The sequence below is a fragment of the Mirounga leonina genome, unplaced genomic scaffold, assembly GCF_011800145.1.
Source record: "Mirounga leonina isolate KUSES-001 unplaced genomic scaffold, KU_Mleo_1.0 Mir_115, whole genome shotgun sequence".
Classification (NCBI taxonomy): domain Eukaryota; kingdom Metazoa; phylum Chordata; class Mammalia; order Carnivora; family Phocidae; genus Mirounga; species Mirounga leonina.
Window position 1 is genome coordinate 9,455,458 of NW_023270268.1, and position 24,776 is coordinate 9,480,233.

Below are 24,776 nucleotides of genomic sequence, written 5' to 3' on the forward strand. Positions count from 1 at the left end.
TTTTTGGCTATCATCAACAATGCTGCTAGGTTCAGGTACAAATCGTCTATTCTTTTATAATCTAAAAAAATACCGCTTTAGAAAAATTACAAAAATATCTTTCCGAAGATAGTCAATAAGTCAAGCCTTCCCCCCTAAAACATACGGTTTTCCTATACTCTTAAAACCTGTCTGGTACCTGCAAATACCTGGATTGAATAAGGAGACATTCTTGCATTAACTGGTAGTCAATGAATAAGCCAAATCTTTTCAACACAGTGAAGGTACACGTGTATGTTAACAATTTCTATGGTATTTACAATCAATTTCAGAACAGTAGATCTTCTTTTTAAGAATATCATCTTAGAATCTATTTCATTCTGTCACATGAAACATTCAGAAAACAATACTTGTGCAGTGAGTTAAAACCTGCCTGGACTGTGAGAAGAGAAAAAAAAGAAAATCTATTTTGCTGCCCACTCATAGAGTGCAACCTTTAGAAAGGGATTATTTCCCTGACATTCTCATCAGGGACTGGCAAAGAAAAGTATATCATGTTATTAGAGAGCCTGGAAATGTAATGACTTCCAGGTTGCTAAGCAACGCTGCAATGTTAAAGGCCCCGGTATCTGTGATCTCTAGAGACACTCTCAAATTTCATTAAAACCTGCTCATAACCATTACACAAAAGGTCCATGTGGAGTTTATAAACAGGCTTCACTTCTTGACATAATAATGAAGGGATAAAAAAAAAGCGAGTGGCATAAAAACTTTTGTGGTACTTAAAACTAAGTATTTTGGAGTCCCAACTAATGAAATCTATCATGTTCCTAGGGGTATTTCATAGAAAGCAAGTACAATCTGTTTATAGTAAATAAAAGTATTTAATATCTTGAAAAAATACACTGTGTAGAACTTTGAGACTTTGTTTGAAGAAAGGATAAATACATCCTGTGTATAAATCCAGAGGGGAAGGATAATTTGAAATGAGAGTTCCAATCATTACCTGCTTCAAAGAGGGTCATGAGAGTGGCAACAGAAAAGCAAGACGCCACAAGAAATAATTCTTAGGAACACTTTCAAAACATTTCTTTTAGCAATGGTGTTGGAAAAGCTAATCCCTGAAACAAAAAGTTATGGCAGATCTCAGTAACAATCCCATGTGTACCCCTGGGATACTAGTGTAGGATGTTGGCTCAACACCCTAAGATGCTAATGAGATTTGGTCTTTCCATACTGCCTGTATGGGCCACCTAACCTCCCCAACCATCTCCTGAGGCTCTAGGGAGAAAGAGTGGAAGGAGACTGTGTGGTTTGCTCAGCCTTACTCATCAACCCCGCAAATCAAAATATTAAGATATCAAAGCAAATGTCTACAGACATAGATCAGGAGGGTCATTTATTATGGTGGTTGACTTTAAAGGCAAATTCTTAAATGCAAACTATGTCTGCGAGTGGGATCATCAAATTTACAAAGTTAAAAGAGTCATTACAGGGGTGCCTGGATGGCTCAGTCGTTAAGCGTCTGCCTTCGGCTCAGGTCATGATCCCAGAGTCCTGGGATGGAGCCCCACATTGGGCTCCCTGCTCAGTGGGAAGCCTGCTTCTCCCTCTCCCACTTCCCCCACTTGTGTTCCCTCTCTCTCTATGTCTCTCTGTCAAATAACCTTTAAAAAAAAAAGAGAGAGAGAAAAAGTCATTACAGGGTGACAGAGTCATTACAGGGTGGTAATAAAAATATTACCCAAATATTTTTCAAAACCCAAGTCCCCATGAACTCTGATTGAGCTGAGAAGCACACGTCTTTGGTTCATGAATAAGTTCCCCGATAAATTGATGGGTGGTTTGCTGTCGCGTTCACACACGAAAGTGCTCACCTGGGCCTAGGCGAAATGTTTTTTTACAAGTCAGCCTACTTGTGATATAGAAAACAACTGCAACATGGAAATTCCAATCTTGCAAAACATATGGGATTTCATTAAATTTCACTAATGATTTCATTAAATCATTGCCAGAGATGGTTGAAGAATCCCACCTAGAGCCTTTGAAGAGTGAAGGTCTGGCAGAGAGACTGGAGGATCACCAGCGGAAGAAGGGACAAATACCTTCAGGTGTGAAGATAGGACAGGCACTTCAAAAGGGAATACTAATGTGAATAGCAATGGACCTTAAACAGTGTGGCAAAAACCATTCTAAGATGGTGCTAAGAAGGTTAAATGTGCAAGCTATTACAATGTGCCATCATTCAATTGTGATAATGTGAAAGATGACATACACAGAAAAGTCCAGAATCACTGGCGGAGCCCCATGTGATGGAGTGGAAGGGCCTGGCTACAGGCTGGCTTGGCAGGGCTCAGGTGGGAAATGCACACGCAGAGCAAGACCAGCCCTCTGCTGACTCTCATGGGAAAGGGAGCACTCTAGGTGGGGTCACCTCTGTCCTGGCTGGAGTCAGGAGGAGTCCCTGAATGCTGCAGGCTCTCTCACAGCCTGACCCATCTTGTCTGCCCAGAACAGTCAGGACCAATCTCCTCATGCGCTTCATCCTAGTTTACATGGGTCAGTATGCAGAGCCCAGGTCTCTCCCTTCCTCTGGACTGTCATTCCCAAAAGTCTCTGTACAGACCTTTCTTGGGCTCCCTGTTCATCTCTCCTCTTGAACTTCATGCACTGTGCCCTTTGGTGAGTCACCAGCAAAATTTCTTGTATCTTCCTCTCTTCCCAGGATGTTCCCTTCACTTTGTTCCTCTAACTGAAACCAGGCTTTTCCCTCAGAATGCTGCTTCCCCTGCCAGTGTCTCTCACACCCCTTGAACCACGGGGCCTGGAGGTGGATCCTTGGTTCTCACTGACGCTTGCTGACCATTCTCCATCCCTCCTCCATCCCCCCTTGCCCAGCTTTAAATCTCATGTCACCAGACAATGCCATCTGCTACTCTTCCCTGTTGCAATTACAGGATCAGTTGGTCCCCAGCTCACTGTCCTTGTCCTCGACACCACTCCTGTCACAGTGCTAGGCAACATCAACATCCATAGACAGGATCCTTCTAGCACTACTCAGTTCTTTGGCTTTCCACCCAATGACCTTGGACCCCTTCCCACTCTCACTCCTATGGTTTTACCCTAGACCTGGTCATTACCATTAATTGCAGCCCTCCTGAATCCACGTGGTAAGCATCCCACACTCTGGCCACCACCTCCCCACTGTTCCCCCCTCCAGTCCAGACCTTTCCTACTTGGAAATCCAGATCTGTGGATCCAACAGCCAACCAGCACTCCCACTTGGTTGTCTGACTGGCAGCTCACATAGAACCCATCTCAAACCGAGCTCCTGATTTCCCCACTCTCCCCCCAAACCAGCTCCCCCTGAGTTCTGGCCATCCAGGGTTTAGCTTAGACCAAAACTGGAATCATCTTTGACTATTCCTTTTGTCTTGACCAATCCAATCTGTTGGCAAACATTACTGGTTCTACTTTCAAAATCTGTCCAAAATATAAACACTGCAAGCCATGATCAGGACTCTCCTGGACTGCAGTAGACCTTCCCTGGCCACATTATCTCAAGTTGCAAATGTCCCGCTCTATTTCTTTCTTGCTATACTTTTCTTCTTAGTGCTTCTACTGCCTAAAATATAACATAGCTATATTTACATCTATGTGGCTATCATCTCTCCCAGGAAGCTCCAGTGGAGCTGCGATTTTTGTCTGTGTTGTTCACTGCTGCATCCTCAGCCTTTAGAACTCTGTCTGCCACAGAGTAGGCACTTTTAATAACTACTTGCTGAGTGGTTACTCTTAGTGAAGACCTTTTCTGCACAGTATCACAAAAGACTAAGTAGTAACTCATTATAAGAATGCCTTTATAATTTGTTAAAAGATAAAATCAATTCACTTTAATAAATTTTAGTTTTATTTTTTTGAGATCAAGTCCCACCATATATCCTATCATTATTTACCACAATTGTTAGGTGGCTAGTTTACATGAATTTACACTAAGTGGTTATTTTTCCAGTATCACTTGTTCCGGAACAAAAAGGAACTCCTATGTTACAAAATGATATGCCTAAACTTGGTTAAGTACTTCTGTTGATCAATTACTTACCCCCTCAACAAAGAAGAGGTCATAATATACTTTTAAATTCAAGTTATCTAAAAGCTACAATTTGAAGTACTCACTCAGGGGTGCCTGGGTGGCTCAGTAGGTTATCTGACTCTTGATTTCGGCTCAGGTCATGATCTCAGGGTTGTGAGATCGAGCCTGGCATCAGGCTCTGTGCTTTGCATGGAACCTGCTTAAGATTCTTCCTCTCTCTCTATCCCTTCCCCCCTCTCTCTAAAAAAAATAAATAAATAACAATTAAAATAAATAAAATACTCTCTCAGATATTTAAAATATCAACTGAAAAACATTTTTTAAATCTTTAGCTTTTTCTATGATTATTTAAAAACTGAAACCTGAAACCAAATTCTCGTTCTTTGTTATATAGTGTATCTACTTGAAAACAATCTTTTTAAGGAAAGAAACATATTCCTATGAACAGAATGTAGATATTAACTAATACTTCCTTCAACCAGCAGAATTCATTTCTTAAAATTAATATAGATTATATAAAGGAAAATTATATGTAAAATAATTTTAAAAATTAAAAAATTAGAAATATTTAATGTAGATGTTCTTAAGGGAAGGACCCTCAGAACAATTTTCTTTGCTGTCCACATCCACAAGGAGGTATTTTTCAAACATGATCATCCTAATACTTCACATGCTTTGAATGCTCATTATTTTGAGATGGTTTCGTTAAAAGCTTGTCATTAAGGAAATCCCACATAACCAAGAGAATCTGCAGCATTCTGCACAGCAACAATTGCACAGTGGGGTTGCTGATGGTCAGAATGATCACTAAAAACCAGGAGAACTCCAGAGTGAGCCATAATCACTACAATTTGAACCAGATAATAAGTCCCTGAAAATGGGAATATTCAAGGTTTGAATAAATAAATGATCCTTCAGAGTAAGTTGCTTCTTTTTTTGTTTCTTTTTCCTTATTTTTTTCTTCCCTTGCTGTTAGGAGGCTACAGAACATAAAACAATTCCGAGGACTCTTAGCTTTTTACTTACAATTTACACTGGGTGCATTCTCAGGGAATTAATATTGTGGAAGGAAGCAGCATCTCTGGCAGGTCTTCCCTCTTTCTGAGAGATAGTCTACCTGTTGCCAAGGACAGCAGCTTGGTCCTTTCCACACTTCAAATGTTCTCTCATGCTTACAAATCACCTATTTCTTTTGCTCCATGAACATCATCCCATTTATATAGTTTTTACCCCTTGGTTTAAAAAGTTGTGGGGAGGGCGCCTGGGTGGCTCAGTTGGTTAAGCGACTGCCTTCGGCTCAGGTCATGATCTTGGAGTCCCGGGATCGAGTCCCGCATCGGGCTCCCTGCTCGGCAGGGAGTCTGCTTCTCCCTCTGACCCTCCCCCCTCTCATGTGCTCTCTCTTATTCTCTCTCTCTCAAATAAATAAATAAAATCTTTTAAAAAAAAAAAAGTTGTGGGGAATACAGATATTTGCAGAGTGCCAAAGGATCTCTCCAAGGATTACTTTGTAATTGCAATGGGAAATATCTCTGCAAGATGGAGAGGTGTGGCACACAGTCCCTTTTAAATAAGCAATTAAACTTCTCCCACAAGTGGAGCAGCCCGGCATCGTATGCTTCTATGGGACACAACATGAGGGGTCATTGCCAGTGAGATATTCTCACCAAAAATGTCATGAAGAAACAATGATATGTTCCAGAATATTGAACATTCTACCAGTCAACTAACTCAGGCTCTTTAGAAAGTTAATTTCCTAGGGGAAAAAAACAAAAAGCGAAAGACTCTTCTAGATTAAAAGAGAAGAAGGGGTGCCTGCCTGGCTCATTGGAAGAGCATGTGATTCTTGATCTTGGGGTTGTGTTGTCTGATCCTCACACTGGGGGAGAGATTACTTAGAGAGTGCGTGCACATATGAGAGAGAAAGAGACTAAAAAAAAAAAAAAAATTAAATTCAGTGTCTGAGCCTTGACTACAATATGGTTCTTTTTTTAAAAAAGATTTATTTATTGGGCGCCTGGGTGGCTCAGTTGTTAAGCGTCTGCCTTCGGCTCAGGTCATGGTCCTGGGGTCCTGGTATCGAGCCTCACATTGGGCTCCCTGCTCCGCGGGAAGCCTGCTTCTCCCTCTCCCACTCCCTCTCCCTTTGTCAAATGACTTAATAAAATCTTTAAAAAAAAAAAAGATTTATTTATTTATTTGAGAGAGAGTTGGGGGAAGGGCAGAGGGAGAGGGAGAGAGAATCCTTAAGCAGACTCCTCGATGAGCTTGGAGCCCGACACAATCTCAAGACACTGAGAGATCAGGACCTGAGCCAAAATCAAGAGTCTGACGCTCAACTGACTGAGCCACCCAGGCGCCCCGACAATTATATGGTTCTAAAAAAAAAAAAAAAAGGCTATAAAAGCCATTTTTTTACAACTAGGAAAATACGAACTGGAGATTATCAATATTATGAAACTGTTATTTTCTTGGGTGTGACAATGTTGATGTTGTTGGGGGCCAAGCGTCAGGATGCTTTTACAGTCACATAATTCAGAAAACACAGATACAGAGAAATAGAGAGTATGGTAAAATAGTAACAATTCTGATAACACTTCTTGTTTACACTGGTGTTCACTGCACTGTTCTTTCAACTTTTCTGTGGTTTTGAGACTTTTGTGATAAAAAGGGGGGTAAAAGTACCATCAATGGCAATCTCTTTAGAGAAAGTAGGGAACAATGTTTTTCCCAGAAGAATTTGAGGAAGTGGGCAGGAGAGATGAACCTTTTGAGGAAAAGTCAAAACAGAAGGACAATTATGCTGTCCAGGGGACACAAACAGATTGTGAAAGAGGCCAGGAAGATGAGCAGCCTCGTGCCAAGGAGCCTTCCCGTGGGAAGGGAAGGAGGGAGCAGGTGCACGTAGGGGAAGATGAAGGAAATGTGGGGGAAGATGAGACATGTTCAAAGTGGATTTTAAGGAAGATTCTCTGTTACATGCACATCCTGAAGAAACCTATGGCAAAGAGCCATATGCTCCCTCAGGCTCTTGGATGGTTGTTGCACAGCAAGACATAAGTCTCCGTCCTGAGAGGGACTGGCTATCAAGGACTCTATTCCACTGGCCATTTGTTTCCAGAGCCTGTCTTGCACAAAAGCTCAGGAATGTTTGCTCAAGGAATTAAGTAAAAATTCTAGGCAAGATATTGCTTTTCTTTGTTGGAAAGAGACAACTCAGTCATCCAGAGAGTTCCCAATTACCTTGCGACTCTCTGGCAATCACTGGTGGAGAATGCTTGTCCAATGTAACTACAAATGGATGTGAATGGATTCAGGGAAAGATCCCCCTTGCAAACCTAGAAGAGCATCTCTGAGAGTTTCAGAAAAACCTTCTAAGTGATCAGATTTCCACGAAAATTGATTACATTTACTTTTTACTCATTTGGGTGCATGGCATTTCTCTTAAAAATTTCACTGGCTTCACACCAATCTTCCTCTTTTTTTTTTTTTTTTCCTTTAATAAAGCAAGAACAGAAGATGTTATTGCAAGAAAAATAAGCTAGGAGAGAGAGAGGAATCATTTGGCCTTTCTGTTACACCTCAAGAAACAGTTCTTTACTTTTCTAATAGAAATGAGGTCCTTTCTGATCCTAAATCTACAGCTCATCCTGGTCCTAAAATAGAAAAAGAACGGCTGCAGAATTTCCAGTTTCTTCATGTGGTCTCCTCAAAGCTTTAAAGACCCTGTACATGAAGAAGTGCTGTCACACTGATTTTTAGCAACAGAGCAGCTCTCTTCCCACGCTGGAATGGAAGGACCAGGGCACGTACATGAGAATTTGGAAGGAAAATGATGGTGAGCACAGGGAGATTTTCTGAAAGCCATAGGGTAAAGGGGCTCCAAGAGATAGATATATGTAATAATCTTTAATACTAACCCTCTTTAGAGGGCAATCCTGAATTACACTCCTACCACCTCTGCTGCGCCAGGTAGACAGGTGGGCAGCTGACAGGCATTAGACACATCAAGCATCTCACCATCACCCTCTCACAGATCACTTCTCTGCTTTCATAAAGTAGTCAATAGTTTAAGTTTAAGCCAGTTTTAACAGAATAAGTCTGTGGCGGTTTATGTGTAGTTTGAGTGTCGGAATAAGCTAGCTTTAATTAAGTGACGAGTAGCTAATCTATAATCATTACCCTGGGAAAACTCCTACTGATATCAAGTTTAAGGGATAGGTAAACATGGGAGCGCCTTGAAAGATTCCATCACATTTTTAAAGCCAGAGCACAAAGTATAATTTTAAAACCTGCCAACTTTCTGGTAAATTACAATAGATAATTAAATTCTTAGGTCTGTTCAACATTTTCTGCATGTTCTAAATACAGACTAAATAAGGAAGAGCACCCTAGGGGTATAACATATCCCACCTCCATTAGCACAAATTAAACATTATATTGAACATTATAAACAGTTATTGAAAATTGTGATTTTATAAAGTCACTGTCACAAGCTTGGGACTATAAACAGGTATTTCAAGAATCCAGGCCTTTCGTGTGACTCACTAGAGGCGATCTGCCACCTTATGCCCCAAGACAGCTCTCTGATGACGGTGGTTTACCTGTCGCTGATATGCTTATTACCTGGCCTTGTAAATTATGGGGCCACATGTATTTTGAGGTCTCTCTCTGGATGAAACCAGCAAGCTCGCTCAGCTTTAGGAAAAGGAGGGTACTCCTCTATCAGGGCTTAAAAAGAGATAGCCCCACAGCATAGGGCCTTCTTTTTAGAAGTCCTCCTGAAGGGAGTAGGCACTCAGTGAATATCCTTTGAGGAAGATCCTCAGGAGCTTGTCTTCTTAACTCCTTGCCTTCTTAACTCCTTACAATCAGGAGGCTGCACCTATCAGTCCTCCTCAATCCAATTACTGACAGCAGGTAATAAATCTAGAAGGGTCTCTGCTTCTCTATCATATCTGGTTCCTCTAGTCCTGTGAGGTGAGGTGAGCCTGAAAGGCTGGCCTCCTGAAGGCCACAGGAAAGCTTTGCTTACATTGCTGGATTTTTCGAGTTCCTATCCTCTACATATCTGCCTATCCGATCTTATCCACTCCACAGAAACTTGGCAGGGATACCGTGGAGGAGAGTGGGACAGCGAACTGTGGGCTAATTACATGCCTTATGACGTCCCTCTCAGTCGGACCTATGCATCCCTAAAGCACTAAAATGAGCTCACAATACACACTGTGAATGGCGAAAATGAACAACCGCCAATAACAAAAGCAGAGATTTTATAGACATTTCTTACTCAGCTCATTGTAGACCTATTACACACCTGTTACATGCCAGCTACTATGATAAAGTTATTCCCCAGTACAGATAATTGGAATTCAATTAGATGCTGCCACTGCCCGTTTGTTTCAGAGGCCAGAATTTCCTAATTCCAGAAAATAGTGTCCCAACTCCAAAGGCTACTAAAACTGCTACTGGAACGGTCTGGTCTTTCTTGGCCCTTTTCTTATGTCTTCCATTCTAGCTCCATAAATCTCAGATCCTTTGCTCAGGATGTACTTCCTCCTTTCCATGCGTGGACAACCTTGCCAATTTCATCCCTAAAGGGTTTGTTCCTGTGGAACTTCGCTGGCCCCTCCACTGGAGCACAGATTGCATTTTGCTTTGTAATGAAGCTGGGTGTTTTTCTCTCCCGAGAATAGGGAGCAGGAAGATGATGTGTTACTGTCCTAGTATCCTCGGTGCCACACTTGCACATAGGAAGAATTCTATGACTTGTTTTTCCATGAATGAAAGAATAAATCTCTCAAGTACTTTCCAGATCAAAATTTGATCAAAGTCAGCTTGATGAGTGCCCACAGAGTCCATGTCAGTAATGGGCAGCAGTGGCTAGGCGGCCAGCTGCTTGGAAAGAGCACGGGCGAGGGGCAATCCAACTTGGTATCAGATCCTCCGTCTCCTACTTGGTGGCCTTGGGAACATTACTTAAGTTCTCTGAGTCTTAGTTTTGAACCTTGTAAAACGGGAATGATCCATGGGCTGACCTCTAGGGTTGCTGTTAAATGAGACATTGCACCAAAAGTCCTCAATGCAGGGACTAGCACAGTTATAAACATCTGCTGACTACCTTTTATGGATCAGACACTGTAACGTGATGAAGACAGGGAAGCAGGTGAACAAGACCACATCACTACCCTCATAATATGCAGATGAGAACAGAAAGCAAACCAACGGTTAGAAAAATGGTTGCCACAGAGGTAAGGACAGGGAGCAGTGGGACAGACAGGAGGAAGGACTAAATCAGTCTTGGAGTGGGTGCTGGCATTATACAATTCCGAGTAACCTGCTGCCATTTCTCTCTGAATGTACTGAACTCAGTGCTAAGTGTGAATAGAACTGAGTTTCAGACTCCACCCCCAAATTACTAGAACTCATACAGCAATTCAGTAATGTGGCAGGATACTAAATCAATGCACAGAAATCAGTTGCTTTCTTATACACTAACAATGCAACTGTAGAAAGTGAAAATTAGAGAAACTATTCCATTTACAATAGCACCAAAACCCATAAGATAATAAACCTAACCAAAGAGGTAAAGGATCTGTACTCTAGGAACTACAGAACACTCATGAAAGAAATTGAAGAAGACCCAAAAAAGATGGAAAAACACTCCATGCTCATGGACTGGAAGAATAAATATTGTTAAAAGTCTATGCTACCCAGAGCAATCTATACCTTCAATGCCATCCCAATCAAAATTCCAATGACATTTTTCAAAGTGCTGGAACAAACAATCCTAAAATCTGTACGGAATCAAAAAAGACCCTAAATTGCCAAGGAAATGTTGAAAAAGAAAAACAAAGCTGGGGGCATCACGTTGTCCGATTTCAAGCTATATTACAAAGCAGTGATCACCAAGAGAGCATGGTAGTGGCACAAAAACAGACATATAGACCAATGGAACAGAAGAGAGAGCCCTGATATGGACCCTCAACTCTATGGTCAAATAATCTTCGACAAAGCAGGAAAAAATATGCAATGGGAAAAAAACAGTCTCTTCAATAAATGGTGCTGGGAAAATTGGACAGCTATATACAGAAGAATGAAACTCGACCATTCTCTAACACCATACACAAAGATAAACTCAAAATGGACGAAAGACCTCAATGTGAGACAGGAATCCATCAAAATCCTAGAGGAGAACATAGGCAGTAACCTCTTTGACATCGGCCACAGCAGCTTCTTTCAAGATTCATCTCCAAAGGCTAGTGAAACAAAAGCAAAAATGAACTTTTGGGACTTCATCAAGATAAAAAGCTTCTGCACAGCAAAGGAAATAGTCAACAAAACAAAGAGGCAACCCATAGAATGGGAGAAGATATTTGCAAATGACACTACAGATAAAGGGCTGGTATCCAAGATCTATAAAAAACTTCTCAAACTCAACCCCCAAAAAACAAATAATCAAGTCAAAAAATGGGCAGAAGACAAGAACAGACACTTCTCCAAAGAAGACATACAAATGGCTAACAGACACATGAAAAAATGTTCATCATCATTAGCCATCAGGGAAATTCAAATCAAAACCACATTGAGATACCTTACACCAGTTAGAATGGCAAAAATTGACAAGGCAAGAAACAACAAATGTTGGAGAGGTTGTGGAGAAAGGGGAACCCTCTTACACTGTTGGTGGGAATGCAAGTTGGTACAGCCACTTTGGAAAACAGTGTGGAGGTGCCTCAAAAAATTAAAAATAGAGCTACCCTATGACCCAGCAATTGCACTACTGGGTATTTACCCCAAAGACACAGATTTAGTGAAAAGAAGGGCCATATGCACCCCAATGTTCATAGCAGCAATGTCCGCAATAGCCAAACTGTGGAAAGAGCCGAGATGCCCTTCAACAGATGAATGGATAAAGAAGATGTGGTCCATATATACAATGGAATATTACTCAGCCATCAGAAAGGATGAATACCCAACTTTTACATGGATGGGACCGGAGGAGATTATGCTAAGTGAAATAAGTCAAGCAGAGAAAGTCAATTATCATATGGTTTCATTTATTTGTGGAACATGGAATAGCATAGAGGACATTAGGAAAAGGAAGGGAAAAATGAAGGGGGGGGAATCGGAGGGGGAGACAAACCATGAGAGACTATGGACTCTGAGAAACAAACTGAGGGTGTTAGAAGGGACGGGGGTGGGGGAATGGGTTAGGTCGGTGATGGGTATTAAGGAGGGCACGTACTGCATGGAGCACTGGGTGTTATATGAAAACAATGAAGCGTGGATCACTACATCAAAAACTAATGATGTATTGTATGGTGACTAACATAACATATTAAAATTAAATTTAAAAAAAAGAACTGAGTTTCAGGATAGGCAAGTTCCAGGGCTCAGCTGAGCTGAATGGGCCTCAGAATCCCTGACTGTGTTTTACACAACTTGAACCCACCACTGACTGACCCAGGGTAATTTAGAAAGCTTTGGGAGATTTTAAAACACGCCTCACAGATGGCTGGCCTGCAAACACGGTGGGCATTCCTGCGTAGCTAAGTCAGAGACATCCAGGTGACAGTGACTTGCAGAGCTTTCCTCTATGCGATGGTACAACTTGGGATAGGACTCTTGGGACTGTCCAGGCTGTTTTTCCTGTTAAGCAAACAGTCCTCATAATTTCACCCTTGAACATTTTTGTATCTTGTTTTCTAAATGAAAAGCAAGAAAACTCCAGGAAAAAGTTCCATGGTTCCTTGGAGGAATGGCTAACTCCAGGGCTGCTGCAGAAAAAAGGTAGAAGATGAACCTGGAATATCATGTTATGATGGAAAGTGCTCAATAGAGAGCCCAGAAATAAACCCACACTTACATGGTCAGTTAATCTACAACAAAGGAGGCAAGAATATGCAATGAAGGAAAGACAGTCTCTTCAATAAATGGTGCTGGGAAAACTGGACAGCTACATGCATAAGAATGAAATTGGGCCACTTTCTTACACCATACCCAAAATAAACGGATTCAGGACCTACATGTGAGACCTAAAACCATAAAAATCCTAGAAGAAAACACATGCAATAATGTCTCTGACATCAGCTATAGCAACATTTTTCTAGATGTCTCCTGAGGCAAGGGAAACAAAAGCAAAGATAAACTATTAGGACAGCACCAAACTAAAAAGCTTTTGCACAGCAAAGGAAACCATCAACAAAACAAAAAGGCAATCTATTAAATGAGAGAAGATATTTGCAAGTGATACATTCGATAAGAGGGTAATATCCAATATATATAAAGAAGTCACACAACTCAACACCAAAAAACCAATTTGATGAAAAAATGAGCAAAGGACCTCAACAGATATTTTTCCAAAGAAGACACATAGATGGCCAACAGATACATGTAAAGATGCTCAACATCACTCATCAACAGGGAAATGCCAGTCCAAACCACAATGAGACACCACCTCACACCTGTCATAATGACTAGAATCAAAAAGACAAAAAATAACAAGTTTTGGTGATGAGGTAGAGAAAAGGGAACCCCAACCCCTTGTGCACTGTTGGTATGGATGTCAACTGGTGTAGCCACTGTGGAAAACAGTATGGAGGTCCCTAAAAAAATGAGAAATACCATATGATCCAGTAATTCCACTACTGGGTATTTAACCAAAGAAAAGGAAAACACTAATTTGAAAAAGATAATAGCAGAATATTCTGAATAATTTTATGCTCATAAATTCTGAAACTAGAAGAAATGGACAAATTCTTTAAAAAGTACCAAAACTCAGCTAAGGTAAACACCTTAATAGTCCTATAATCATTAAAGAAATTGAATTCATAATTTAAAAATTCCCAAAAAGCAATCTTCTGGCCTAAATGATTTCACTGGAGAATTCTACCAAATATTTAATACCAATTGCAGCATTATTTATAATAGCCAAGATACGGAAGTAACCTAAGCATCCATTGATAGATGAATGGATAAAGATGTATGTGTCTGTGTGTGTCTGTGTCTGTGCATGTGTGTTTGTATATATATGTATACACACTATGAATATACAATGAAATATATATATGCAATATATACATATTTATACAAATATATATACTCTGCCATAGAAAGAATGAAATCTTGCCATTTGCAACAGTATGGATGGACCTAGAGAGTATTATGTTAAGCAAAATAAGTCAGACAGAGAAAGAAAACTACCACATGATTTTACTTATATGTGAACTCTACAACACACAATAAACAAAAACAGAAACAAACTCAAATACAGAGAACAAACTGGTAGTGGCCAGGGGGAAGACGGGCTGGGGGGGGGTGGTGGGCGAAATAGCTGAAGGGGTTCAAGAGGTACCAACTTCCATTTATAAAATAAATGCATCACAGGGATGAAAAGTACAACACAGGGAATATAGGCAATAATTTTAAAAAACTTTGTATGGTGACAGAGAACCACATTTACTGTGGTGAACACTGTAATGTATAGAAGGAATTGTTGAATCGCTATGTTGTACACCTGAAACTAATAATAATATTGTCTGTCAACACTTCAATTACAACAAGAGAATACACACGTGATTACAAAAAGAAAAAAGATGGAAGTGCTCAAAAAAAATGATGGGGGCATGTCAAAAGACACAGCCCCTCCGAAGAGGTTCTCACTGGCCACAGTAGAAAGCAGTGGATTACAACACACTGAATAAAAGAAAATGCCATGAGTCTATTGTGATAATAATAAAAAGACAAAAAAAAAAAAAAAAAAAAAAAGTAAGTGGAGCAGAAAAGGTAGAAACCACCCAAATGTCCATCAACAGATGGAAAGATAAACAAAATGTGGTCTATACGCACAATGGAACATTCTTCAACCTTAAATAGGAAGGAAATTCTGGCACAGGTTACACCAAGGCTGAACCCCAAAGATACTACACGAAGTGAAATAAGCCAGACATAAAAGGGCAAATATTGTATGCTTCCACTTATACGAGGGACTGAGAGTAGACAAATTTATAGAGACAGAAATTAGAATGCACACAATACCATTGAACTATATAATTAAAACTGGTTAAGATGGTAAATTTTATGTTATATATAAATTATATATAATATACATAATATATATTATGTTTTATATATAAACATATATACGTTATATATACAATAATATATATTACCTCAATTAAAAAATGAAAAAGGATGAGCAGCATCAGAAACGACTTCTGTTTTCACATATACAGGTCAAAATCACCTGGATTTAACTTTCTTGCCCAAACAGAATCTAATTGGCCCTATAGGTGGCATGTCAGAAACTGTAAAGAAATCATTTCAGGGTAAATCTCTATCTCCCTTCCAATCTGTCACTCATAACCTGCCCTATAGATTTAGCTGGGTCACGCACTACAGTTGTCTATCAAACTGGCACAAAAGTTGTCTTGAATATTAGTCTCTGGAGCATCCGTAGCCTCCACTGCCAACGGACTCCTCAAGATATCTATATCTAGAGGTAAACACAGACTGACAAGCCAGAACATGACACAGACGAATGGGACCTCTACCCCTTCATTAATTTCAACAATAGCTACAATATATAATGGCTTTCCAAACCAGCAGAATAATAGCTATTGTAAAAAGAAAATGAGTCAGTTTTCAAAAGTACTTTCAAATAAACATCAGCTATAGACATTTGTAAAATACAAAACAAAACCAATGAGGCAAAAGGAAATTTATTCTTAAAGTAGAATATTGGGAGTTAGAAATGTTGGAAGTCAGAAGATCTCCATCTTGCAACCATTGCAACATTAAAAATAATGGCTGCCATCGATTATTCCCAGGGATCAAAATTAACATCACCAGTGAAGGGGCGAACAGACGTCATGAGCCTCTGGGTGTGAAGGAGTGAGAAAGACACAATTTCCCTTCTGGGGTTTTCCTGAATCTAATCATCAGAAAACATTACACAGACCCAAACTGAATGAGAGCCTACAGAACACCCAGCCTATATTCTTCAAAAATGCCATGCAAGATGAAGAAAGGTGGCAGGACTAGTCCAGATTAAAGACAAGTGTCTACCAACATGTGATCCTGGACTGGATCCTGTACCAGGAAAAAAAAAAAAAAAAAAGCTATAAAAGACATTAAAAGACATTATTGGAGCAATTGACAGAACTGAAATATGCATAGCCCATCAGTAAAAGAAGTGTATCAATGTTACATTTCTTGATTTTGATTACTGTGGTGAAAAGAACATCCATTTTATTAGAAAATGCACATTTAATGCCTTAAGGGGTGAGAGGGCACGATGTCTCTAACTTATTCTTCAACAGTTCAGAATAAAAAAAAAAATACATGTATATGCAGATAGACAAGCAGAACGCAAAAAATGTTATCAAGAGGTGACTGCCAAGAAAGGTACCTGGGAATTCTTTTACTGAAATCAGGGTGGAAGAAAATCACTACTCTCTTGCATCAGCTGCCACTGAAGCCACCCACCCTGGCCCCAGTTTCTGTAGGGACTCACCATTCTTCTGAGAATCTTCAACAGAAGCTTCTGCTCTTTTGGGTCCTCCTTAGATGTCAGTAAATCGGCAAAGTTCTCTGCATTTTCAGGAGACAGGCTGTCTGGGTTTTCCCCTCCGTACAGCTGAACCAGTATGGACAGACATTTGGATGACACTTCAAAAATTTCAGGATCCTCATTTGGAAGCTGCAAATTAACAAATAGGACTACTTAAGTTAATTGAGGACAGTGTTGGTATTCCTCAAGAAACACAGGAAAATGTGGCTCAAAGGGAAGAATGTCAGTCTAAGTGAGTACAAAGATGGACTAACTCGGGATTTTTTTAAATCTCTTTCAAAATGCATACAATGAATCAAGGCTAATAGCACAAAATCAGAAGAAAGTCCCTCAGTCCTTTCTTTAATCCATAGTAAAGAACAGCCTGTAACAAGCAGAGGACCAGCATATATTTTATATGCATTCCTAATATGTGAATATATACACACAGGCATGTGTGTCCATCTGTAGGAATGGAAATAGCCTGAATTTTCAGGAGCACGACCCATCCGTTCTTGCTTACTATTGACTTGTTTAGGAAAAATCTACTTCCTAGGAGATACAAAGAAACATTCTGAACTTGTCCATGTCCAAATTATTGACTAAACCGGTGGGACAGAGAGCATTGTTTCTGTTCTGTATTAAAAGGTATAGTATGAAATAATAATAATCATACTACAAAGCATCTTAAAATAAAACTTTAAAAATGGAAAGGTTATTGGTAAGAGCTTGAGCCATTTACTCATTTAACATGTAGAATGCAGAGATTTTTAGTATATGCAGAGTTGTGCAACCATCACCACAATCAATTTTAGAATGTTTTTTCATTATCTGAAACATGAAATCATACAAAAATAGGATCCTTTGTGATTGGCTTCTTTTACTTAGTATAATGTTTTCAGGATTCATCCTGCTATAGCATGGAACAGTATTTCATTTCTTTTTATTGTTTAGCATATAAATATCCTGTTGTATGAATAGACCACATTTTGTTTATCCATTCATCAGCTGATGAACATTTGGGTTGTTTTCACTTTCTGGCTATTATGAATAATACTGTTGTGAACATTTGTGTATAAGTTTTGGTGCAGACGTAGGTTTTCATTTCTTTTGGGTGTATACCTAGAAGTGATTGCTGGGTCATATGATAATTCTATGTCTAACCTTTTGAGGAACTGCCAAACTGTTTTTCAAAGCTGCCATTAGCACTAGCAATGTAGGAGGGTTCCAGTTTCTCCACATTCTCACCAACACTTGCTGTTATCTGTATGTTTAATTACAGCCATCCTAGTAGGTACAGAGTGGTAACTCACTGGTTTTCATTTGTACTTCCATAATGACTAATAATGGGGAGCAGCTTTTCATCTGCTTATTGGCCATTTGTACATCTTCTTTGGAGAAATGTCCATTCAGATCCTTTGCCCTTTTATAAAATGGGTCATCTGCCACTTTATGATCAAGACTTAGTATTCTTTATATATTTTAAAAACAAGTCCCTTAGCAGATTTTCAAAAATGTTTTCCTATTCTGTGGGTTGTCTTTTCACTTTCTTGATAGTATCCTTTGAAGCACAAAATATTTTATTTTGATGAATCCAAATTCATCTGTTTTTTTATTGTTTGTGATTCTGGTATCCTACCGAAGAAACCATCACCTACTCCAATGTTCTGAGATTTATGCTTCTAAGAATTTTTAAAACTTTTAGCTCTTACACTTATTTTTTCTTCTAAGAATGTTACAGTTTTAGCTTTTACATTTAGGTCTTTGATCCATTTTGAGTTAATTTTGAATATGGTGTTAGCAGGGGTCCAACTTCATTTTTTGCATGTGAATTAATCTTTTATTCTGAGATATCTGTAGGTTCGTATGTAGTTGTAAGAAACAGTACAGAGAGATCTCATACATATTTCACCCATTTTCCCCAATGGAAACATCTTCCATAACTAAAGTACAATAGAACAACCAGGAAATTAACATTGATATAATCCACTGACCTTATTCAGATTCTACTGCTTTTACATGTGTGTTGTGTGTGTGTATACATATGTATTTAGTTCTATGCCATTTTATCACATAAGTAGATTTGGCGACACCCACTACCTTAAGATAAAGAACAATTCTATCATAAGGATTCTTTTCATAGCAAAAGCCAACTCTCTCCCTCCTCCATTTCTAATCCCCGGCAACCACTAACCTATTGGCCATTTTGTCATTTCAAGTAAGTTACATAAATGAAAGCACATAGTACATATGGCTTTCTTCACTCAACATAATTTCTTTGAGATTCATCTAAGTTTTTGTGAGTATCAACAGTTCATTTCTTTTTATTACTGAGTTGTATCCCATGGTATGGATGTACCAGTTTAACTACTTGCTCCTTAAAGGAAATTTGAATTATTTCCAATTTGGAGCTATCCCAAGTAAAACTGCTAAGAGAACATTTGTGTAAGTTTTTATGTGAACATAAACTTTCATTTCTCATTCACATAAATGCCCAAGAGTACATTATTGGGTTGAATGGGAGGCTCATGTTTAGATTTTTAAGAAACTAGCAAACTGTTTTCCAGAATGGCTGTACCATTTTTACAATTTTATATTCCTAGAAGCAATGTATAAGAGATCCAGTTTCTCAGCATCTTTACCAGCATTTGGTGTTATCAGTATTTTTTATTTTAGGCACTCTAATAGGCAGGTGGTGATAGCTCATTGTGGTTTTAATTTGCATTTCCCTACTTGCAACTGACAGTGAATATCTTTTCATCTGTTCATGTCTTTTGTCCTCTGCTAACTGGATTGTTTGTTGCTTTATTTTTGATATTTCAAAGTTCTTTAAATATTCTAGATACGACTTCTTTTTCAGATATGTGGTTTGCAAACATTTTCTCCCAGTTCGTAGCTTGTCTTTTCATCCACTTTATTCTTTTGCAGAAAGAAAATTTTAATTTTGATTAGGTCCAATTTGTGGTTGTATTTCACTGGGATTGTGCTTTTGGTATCAAGTTTAAAAACTCTTTGCCTAGCCCTCAGTCCTGAAGATTTTCTATTTTTTTCCTAAAAGTTTCAAAATTTACATTTAAATAAATTTTTGAATAAAGTATGAGGGTTAGGTAGAGGTTCTTCTATTTATTTATTTTTGCCACCAAATGTACAATTGCTCTAGCATCATTCTTAAAAATTGGTTTCTCCACTGAATTATTTTCACATCTTCATTAAAAAATCAGTTGGGCATGTTTGTGTGAGCCTGTTTCTGAGTTCTCTATTCTGTTCCATTGATCTCAGTGTCCATCTGTCCACCAATAATAATACACCATCTTGTTACTGTAGCTATATAATAAGTGTTAACACCAGGTAGAGTGTTTCCTCCAACTTCATTCTTCTTTTTCAAATTATTTTAGCTATGCTAAGGCCCATTATTTTTCTACATAAATTTTAGAATAAGCTTGTCTATTTATTAAATACTTTACTGGAATTTTAATAGGAATTGACTTAAAATTGTCCATGAAACTGGCAAGAACTGACATTTTTAGTCTGTTGAGTCTTCTAATGCAGGAACATGCAATGTCTCTCCATTTAGGTATCTCTTCTTTGATTTCTTTCATCACAGTTTTGCAATGTCAAGGATATAATAGATCCTGTATATTTTGTTATATTTATATCTTAGTACTTAATTTTCTTTGCAAATTATAAATGGTGATTTTAATATTTGTTTCCACATGTTCGCTGTCAGAATAGCAATACAACTGATTTTTGTTTGGTGATTTTGGATCCTGCAACCTTGCTGAACTCATGTATTAATGCTGAGTGTTTTTGTAGATCCCTTTGAATTTTTTACATAGACAATTGTGTCACATGCAAACAGGGATGGCTTTTGCTCTTTCTTCCATACAGTATGTCTTTTATTTCTTTTCTTGCCTTACTGTACTGACTAGAACTTCCAGTACTACAGTGAATAAAAATGGGGGGAAGCAGACAGACGCCCTTGCTTTGTTCTCAATCATAGGGAAAAAGGATTCAGTCTTTTAGCATTAAGTATGATGTTAGCTGTAGGTTTTGCATAGATGCCCTTTATCAAGTTGAGAAAGTTCCCCCTCTAATTCTAGTTTGTTGAGAACTTTTACCATGAGTGCTGGCTTTGTCAAATACCTTTTTCTGTAATAACTGATATGATCATGTGATATTTCTTCTTTCACTTGTTTATATGTTAGAATACATTTATGCATTTTTGGACAGTGAACAAGCTTTGCAAATGCAATAAATCCTGCTTGGTCATAGTATTAATTCTTTTTATACACTGGTGTTTCCAATTTGCTAATATTTTATTGAAAATGTTTGTATCTAAGTTTATAAGAGATCTTGTAGGCTTAGGTTATGTTTTGTTTTTGTAGTTTTTTTTTAGTTTAGCGTCAGGGTAATAGTATCTTCATAAAACTCCCCTTAAAATTGGTATTAAAAACTCTTTAAATGTTTGGTTGGAATCATCTAGGCTAGGAGATGGCTTTTCCAGAACTTTTAAATTACAAATTCAATTTCTTTAATGATTTTAATGAGTATAGGACTATTAAGGTGTTTATCTTATCTAAGGGTTTTGGTACTTCTTAAAGAATTTGTCCATTTCTTCTACTTACAGAATTTATGAGCATAAAATTATTCATAATATTCCACTATTATCCTTTTAATGACTGTGGATCTATACTGACATTTCCTGTTTCACTCCTTATATTGGTAATTTTGTCTTTTTTTAATCTTTGTTAGTTTGCTAGAGATTTTTCAATTTTGTTGAGTGTCAGGTTTTTGCTTCATTGATTTTTCTGTATTGTTTTTCTTTTTTCAATTTCACTAATTTCTGGTTTTATCCTTATTATTTCCTCCCTTTTGCTTGCTTTGGGTTCATTATGCTGTTCTTTTTCCAGTTTCTGGAGGTGGAAACTTAGATTATTGATTTAAGATCTTTCTTCTTTTCTAATGAAAGCTTTTGTTACTATGAATTTTCCTCAGTAGTGCTTTAGCTGCTTTCTACATATTTTTTTTTAAAGATTTATCTATTTTAGAGAGAGAGAGCAGATGGGGAGGGGCAGAGGGAGAGGGAGAGAACCCTCAAGCAGACTCCCCCCTGAGCATGGAGCCTGACATGGGGCTCAGTCCCAGGACCCTGATATCATGACCTGAACAGAAATCAAGATTTGGATGCTTAACCAATTGAGCCGCCCAGGTGCCTCTGCATTCTACGTATTTGATATGTTTTCTTTTTCATTCATTTTTATGCATTTAAAAAACTTCCCTTGCAAAATCCTTTTTGATCCATGAATTATTTAAAGGGTGTTTCTTTTTAAATGTTGGAAATTTTCCTATGGTCTCTTAATTACTGACTTCTAGTTTGATTTCATTATGCTCAGAAAATCCATTCTGTATTACTTTATTTTACATTTGTTAAGGTTTATTTTATGGCCCAGGATGTGTGAATGTTCCATGGGTACTTGAAAAAAATATGTATTCTGTAGTTGTTTGGATAGGGTGTTCTATAAATGTCAATTATATCCTGTTGATTGTTTTGTTCAATTTTTCTATATTCTTGATTTTCTGTCTAGTTCCTCTATTAATTGCTGGAGAGTGGAGTTTTGAAATCCACTATAGTTGTGAATCTATTTGTCCTTTTAGCACTACCATTTTTTTGCTTCATGTACTTTGCAGTCTTGTTGTTTGGTATACATACATTTGAAATGGTTGTCACCTCAGTGGGACTGCCCTTATCATTATGCAATATCCCCATCTCTAGTAATTTTTCCTGCTCAGAAGTCTACTTTATCTGATATTAAGAAAGTCAGTCCTGGGGCGCCTGGGTGGCTCGGTTGGTTAAGCGACTGCCTTCGGCTCAGGTCATGATCCTGGAGTCCCGGGATCGAGTCTCACATCGGCTCCCTGCTCAGCAGGGAGTCTGCTTCTCCCTCTGACCCTCCTCCCTCTCGTGCTCTCTCTCATTCTCTCTCTCGCAAAAAAAAAAAAAAAAAGTCAGTCCTGTTTTTCTAAAATTAATATTTGCATAGTACATACTTTTCAACCTTTACTTTCAACCTATTAAATGAGGTTTTTATAGACAACATATTGTTGAATCATGTTTGTTATCCATTCTAGCTATCTTTGTCTTTAATTGGTGCATTTAAATCATTTACATTTAAGGTAAATATTAAGATGCTAGGGTTTAAGTGCAATATGCAATTTTATTATTCATCTTCTGTATTTTTCCTCTGTTTCTTGTTACTCTGATTTCCTTCCCATTTTTTTAAAACTTTCTGTGGGCTACTTGAACATTCATTTTATGGAAGTAAAACAGAACTTTAATTCCCAGTAGTAGTTTCCTAGGAGACCATAACAAAGTACCACAAACAGGTGGCACAAAAAATAGAAATTTGTTATCTGACAGTTCTGGAAGTTAGAAGTCTGAAACCAAAGGGAAAGGCCACACTTCCTCTGAAATCCATAGCAGATTCCACCCTTGCTTCTTGCTACCTTTTGGCAATCATTGGCATTCCTTCACTGGTAGCTGCATAATTCCAATCTCTGCCTCTGTCATCGTATGACATTCTCCCTGTGTGTCTGTCTTCACATGGTTGTCTTCTTCTAAGGACACCAGTCATATCGGATTAGAGGCCCACTGTACTTGACAATGACCTCATCTTAACCAATTACATCTGGAACAACACTATTTCCAAATAAGGTAAAATTCTGGCATACCAGGAGTTAGGACTTCAATTGTGGGGGACACAATTCAACCCATAACACTTCTTATCAACTTTGTTCCTTCTGTGCTCAGCTGTTTATTTTTGTTTTGTCTTGTTTTTTGCTTCTTCCAGTTATGCTCTCCCAAAAGTCTAGCCACCTTTGGTTTTTTTATTTTATGAATGGAAGATTGGGCAGATTATTATAGGCAGCTGGTATGGATTTCTTCTGCATTTGTATATATCTGTTTCTTCAGCTGGCTTCCCCAGTCTGTGTTCTTCAGTTTCTTAAATTCCACAATGCTTATTCCTAGGCCCTGACCCCATAGTAGAAATCACATCAGACAGACAGGTCATCCTCTTGAGTGATTGTTGAATCACTATGTTGTACACCAAAAACTAATATAATATTATGTATCAACTATACTTTAATTAAAAATAAGAAAATAAGAAAAAAGTAAACTACAAAACAATATCCCTCATGAACATGGATAGAGTCAATCCATAACATCATATTAATAATTAAAAAGAAAAGCCATTGATCATCTCAATAGAAAGAGTATTTATCAATATTCAACATCTATTTCTACAAAAACTCAGCAAATGAAGATATAAGGAAACTTCTTCAACCTGATAAAAGGTATGCTTCACCCTGAGATCAGACAAAGACAGGACATCTGCTTCACCACTTCCACTCAACATCGAATGGGAGGCTTTGGCCAGAGCAGTCAGGCCCTAGAAAGGGGTATCCAGATTGGAAAGGAGGACATAACTGCTTATTTGCAGAAGATATGATCTTTTCTGTAAAAAATCCAATGTAATTTACAAATAAGCTACTAGAGCCCATAAATGAATATAACAAAGTTACACGATTTAAGAACAACATACAAAATCAACTGTATTTTTATATGTAAGCAACAGTCAAAAATCAGAATTAAACAATACCATGTACAGTATCACCCAAAAAATTGAAAAACTTAGATGTGACAGAGGGTAAGAGACCTGTATACTGAAAAATACAAAATATTGCCAAGAGGAATTAAAAAGGATCAAAATAAAGGGAGGGATCTACCTTATTCATAAGTCAGATGGTTCAATTTTGTTAAACTGACATTCCCTACAAATTAGTCTACAGATTCAATGCAATCCCATTCAGAATCCCAGTAGTTTTTTGTTTGTTTGTTTTGGCAGAAACTGACAAGCTGATTCTAAGTTTTATATGGAAATGGAAAGGACATAGGATAGCCAAAACAAATTTGAAAAAGAACAAAAGTTGAAAAACTAACATTACTGGCTTTTCAGACTTATCATAAAGGTGCTTGAACAATATGCCAAAACATAAACTTCAATCTGTACCTTTTACCCTAGATCAAAATTAACTCAAAATGGTTGACAACATAGGTCAATTCTAGTGCTAAGGTGGCCCAGAATGACCAGA

At 38.2% G+C, this 24,776-nt stretch overlaps 1 protein-coding gene across 1 annotated transcript in view; it reads right to left on the reverse strand.

Annotated features, from left to right (window-relative positions):
• The window catches only part of ULK4 (unc-51 like kinase 4), a 580,245-nt gene that overhangs the window by 102,847 nt on the left and 452,622 nt on the right, over positions 1 to 24,776 (reverse strand). The window contains exon 35 of the mRNA XM_034992636.1: positions 16,590 to 16,775. Within this exon, the coding sequence (XP_034848527.1) occupies positions 16,590 to 16,775 (186 nt within the window). The remainder of the gene's footprint in view (positions 1 to 16,589; positions 16,776 to 24,776) is intronic.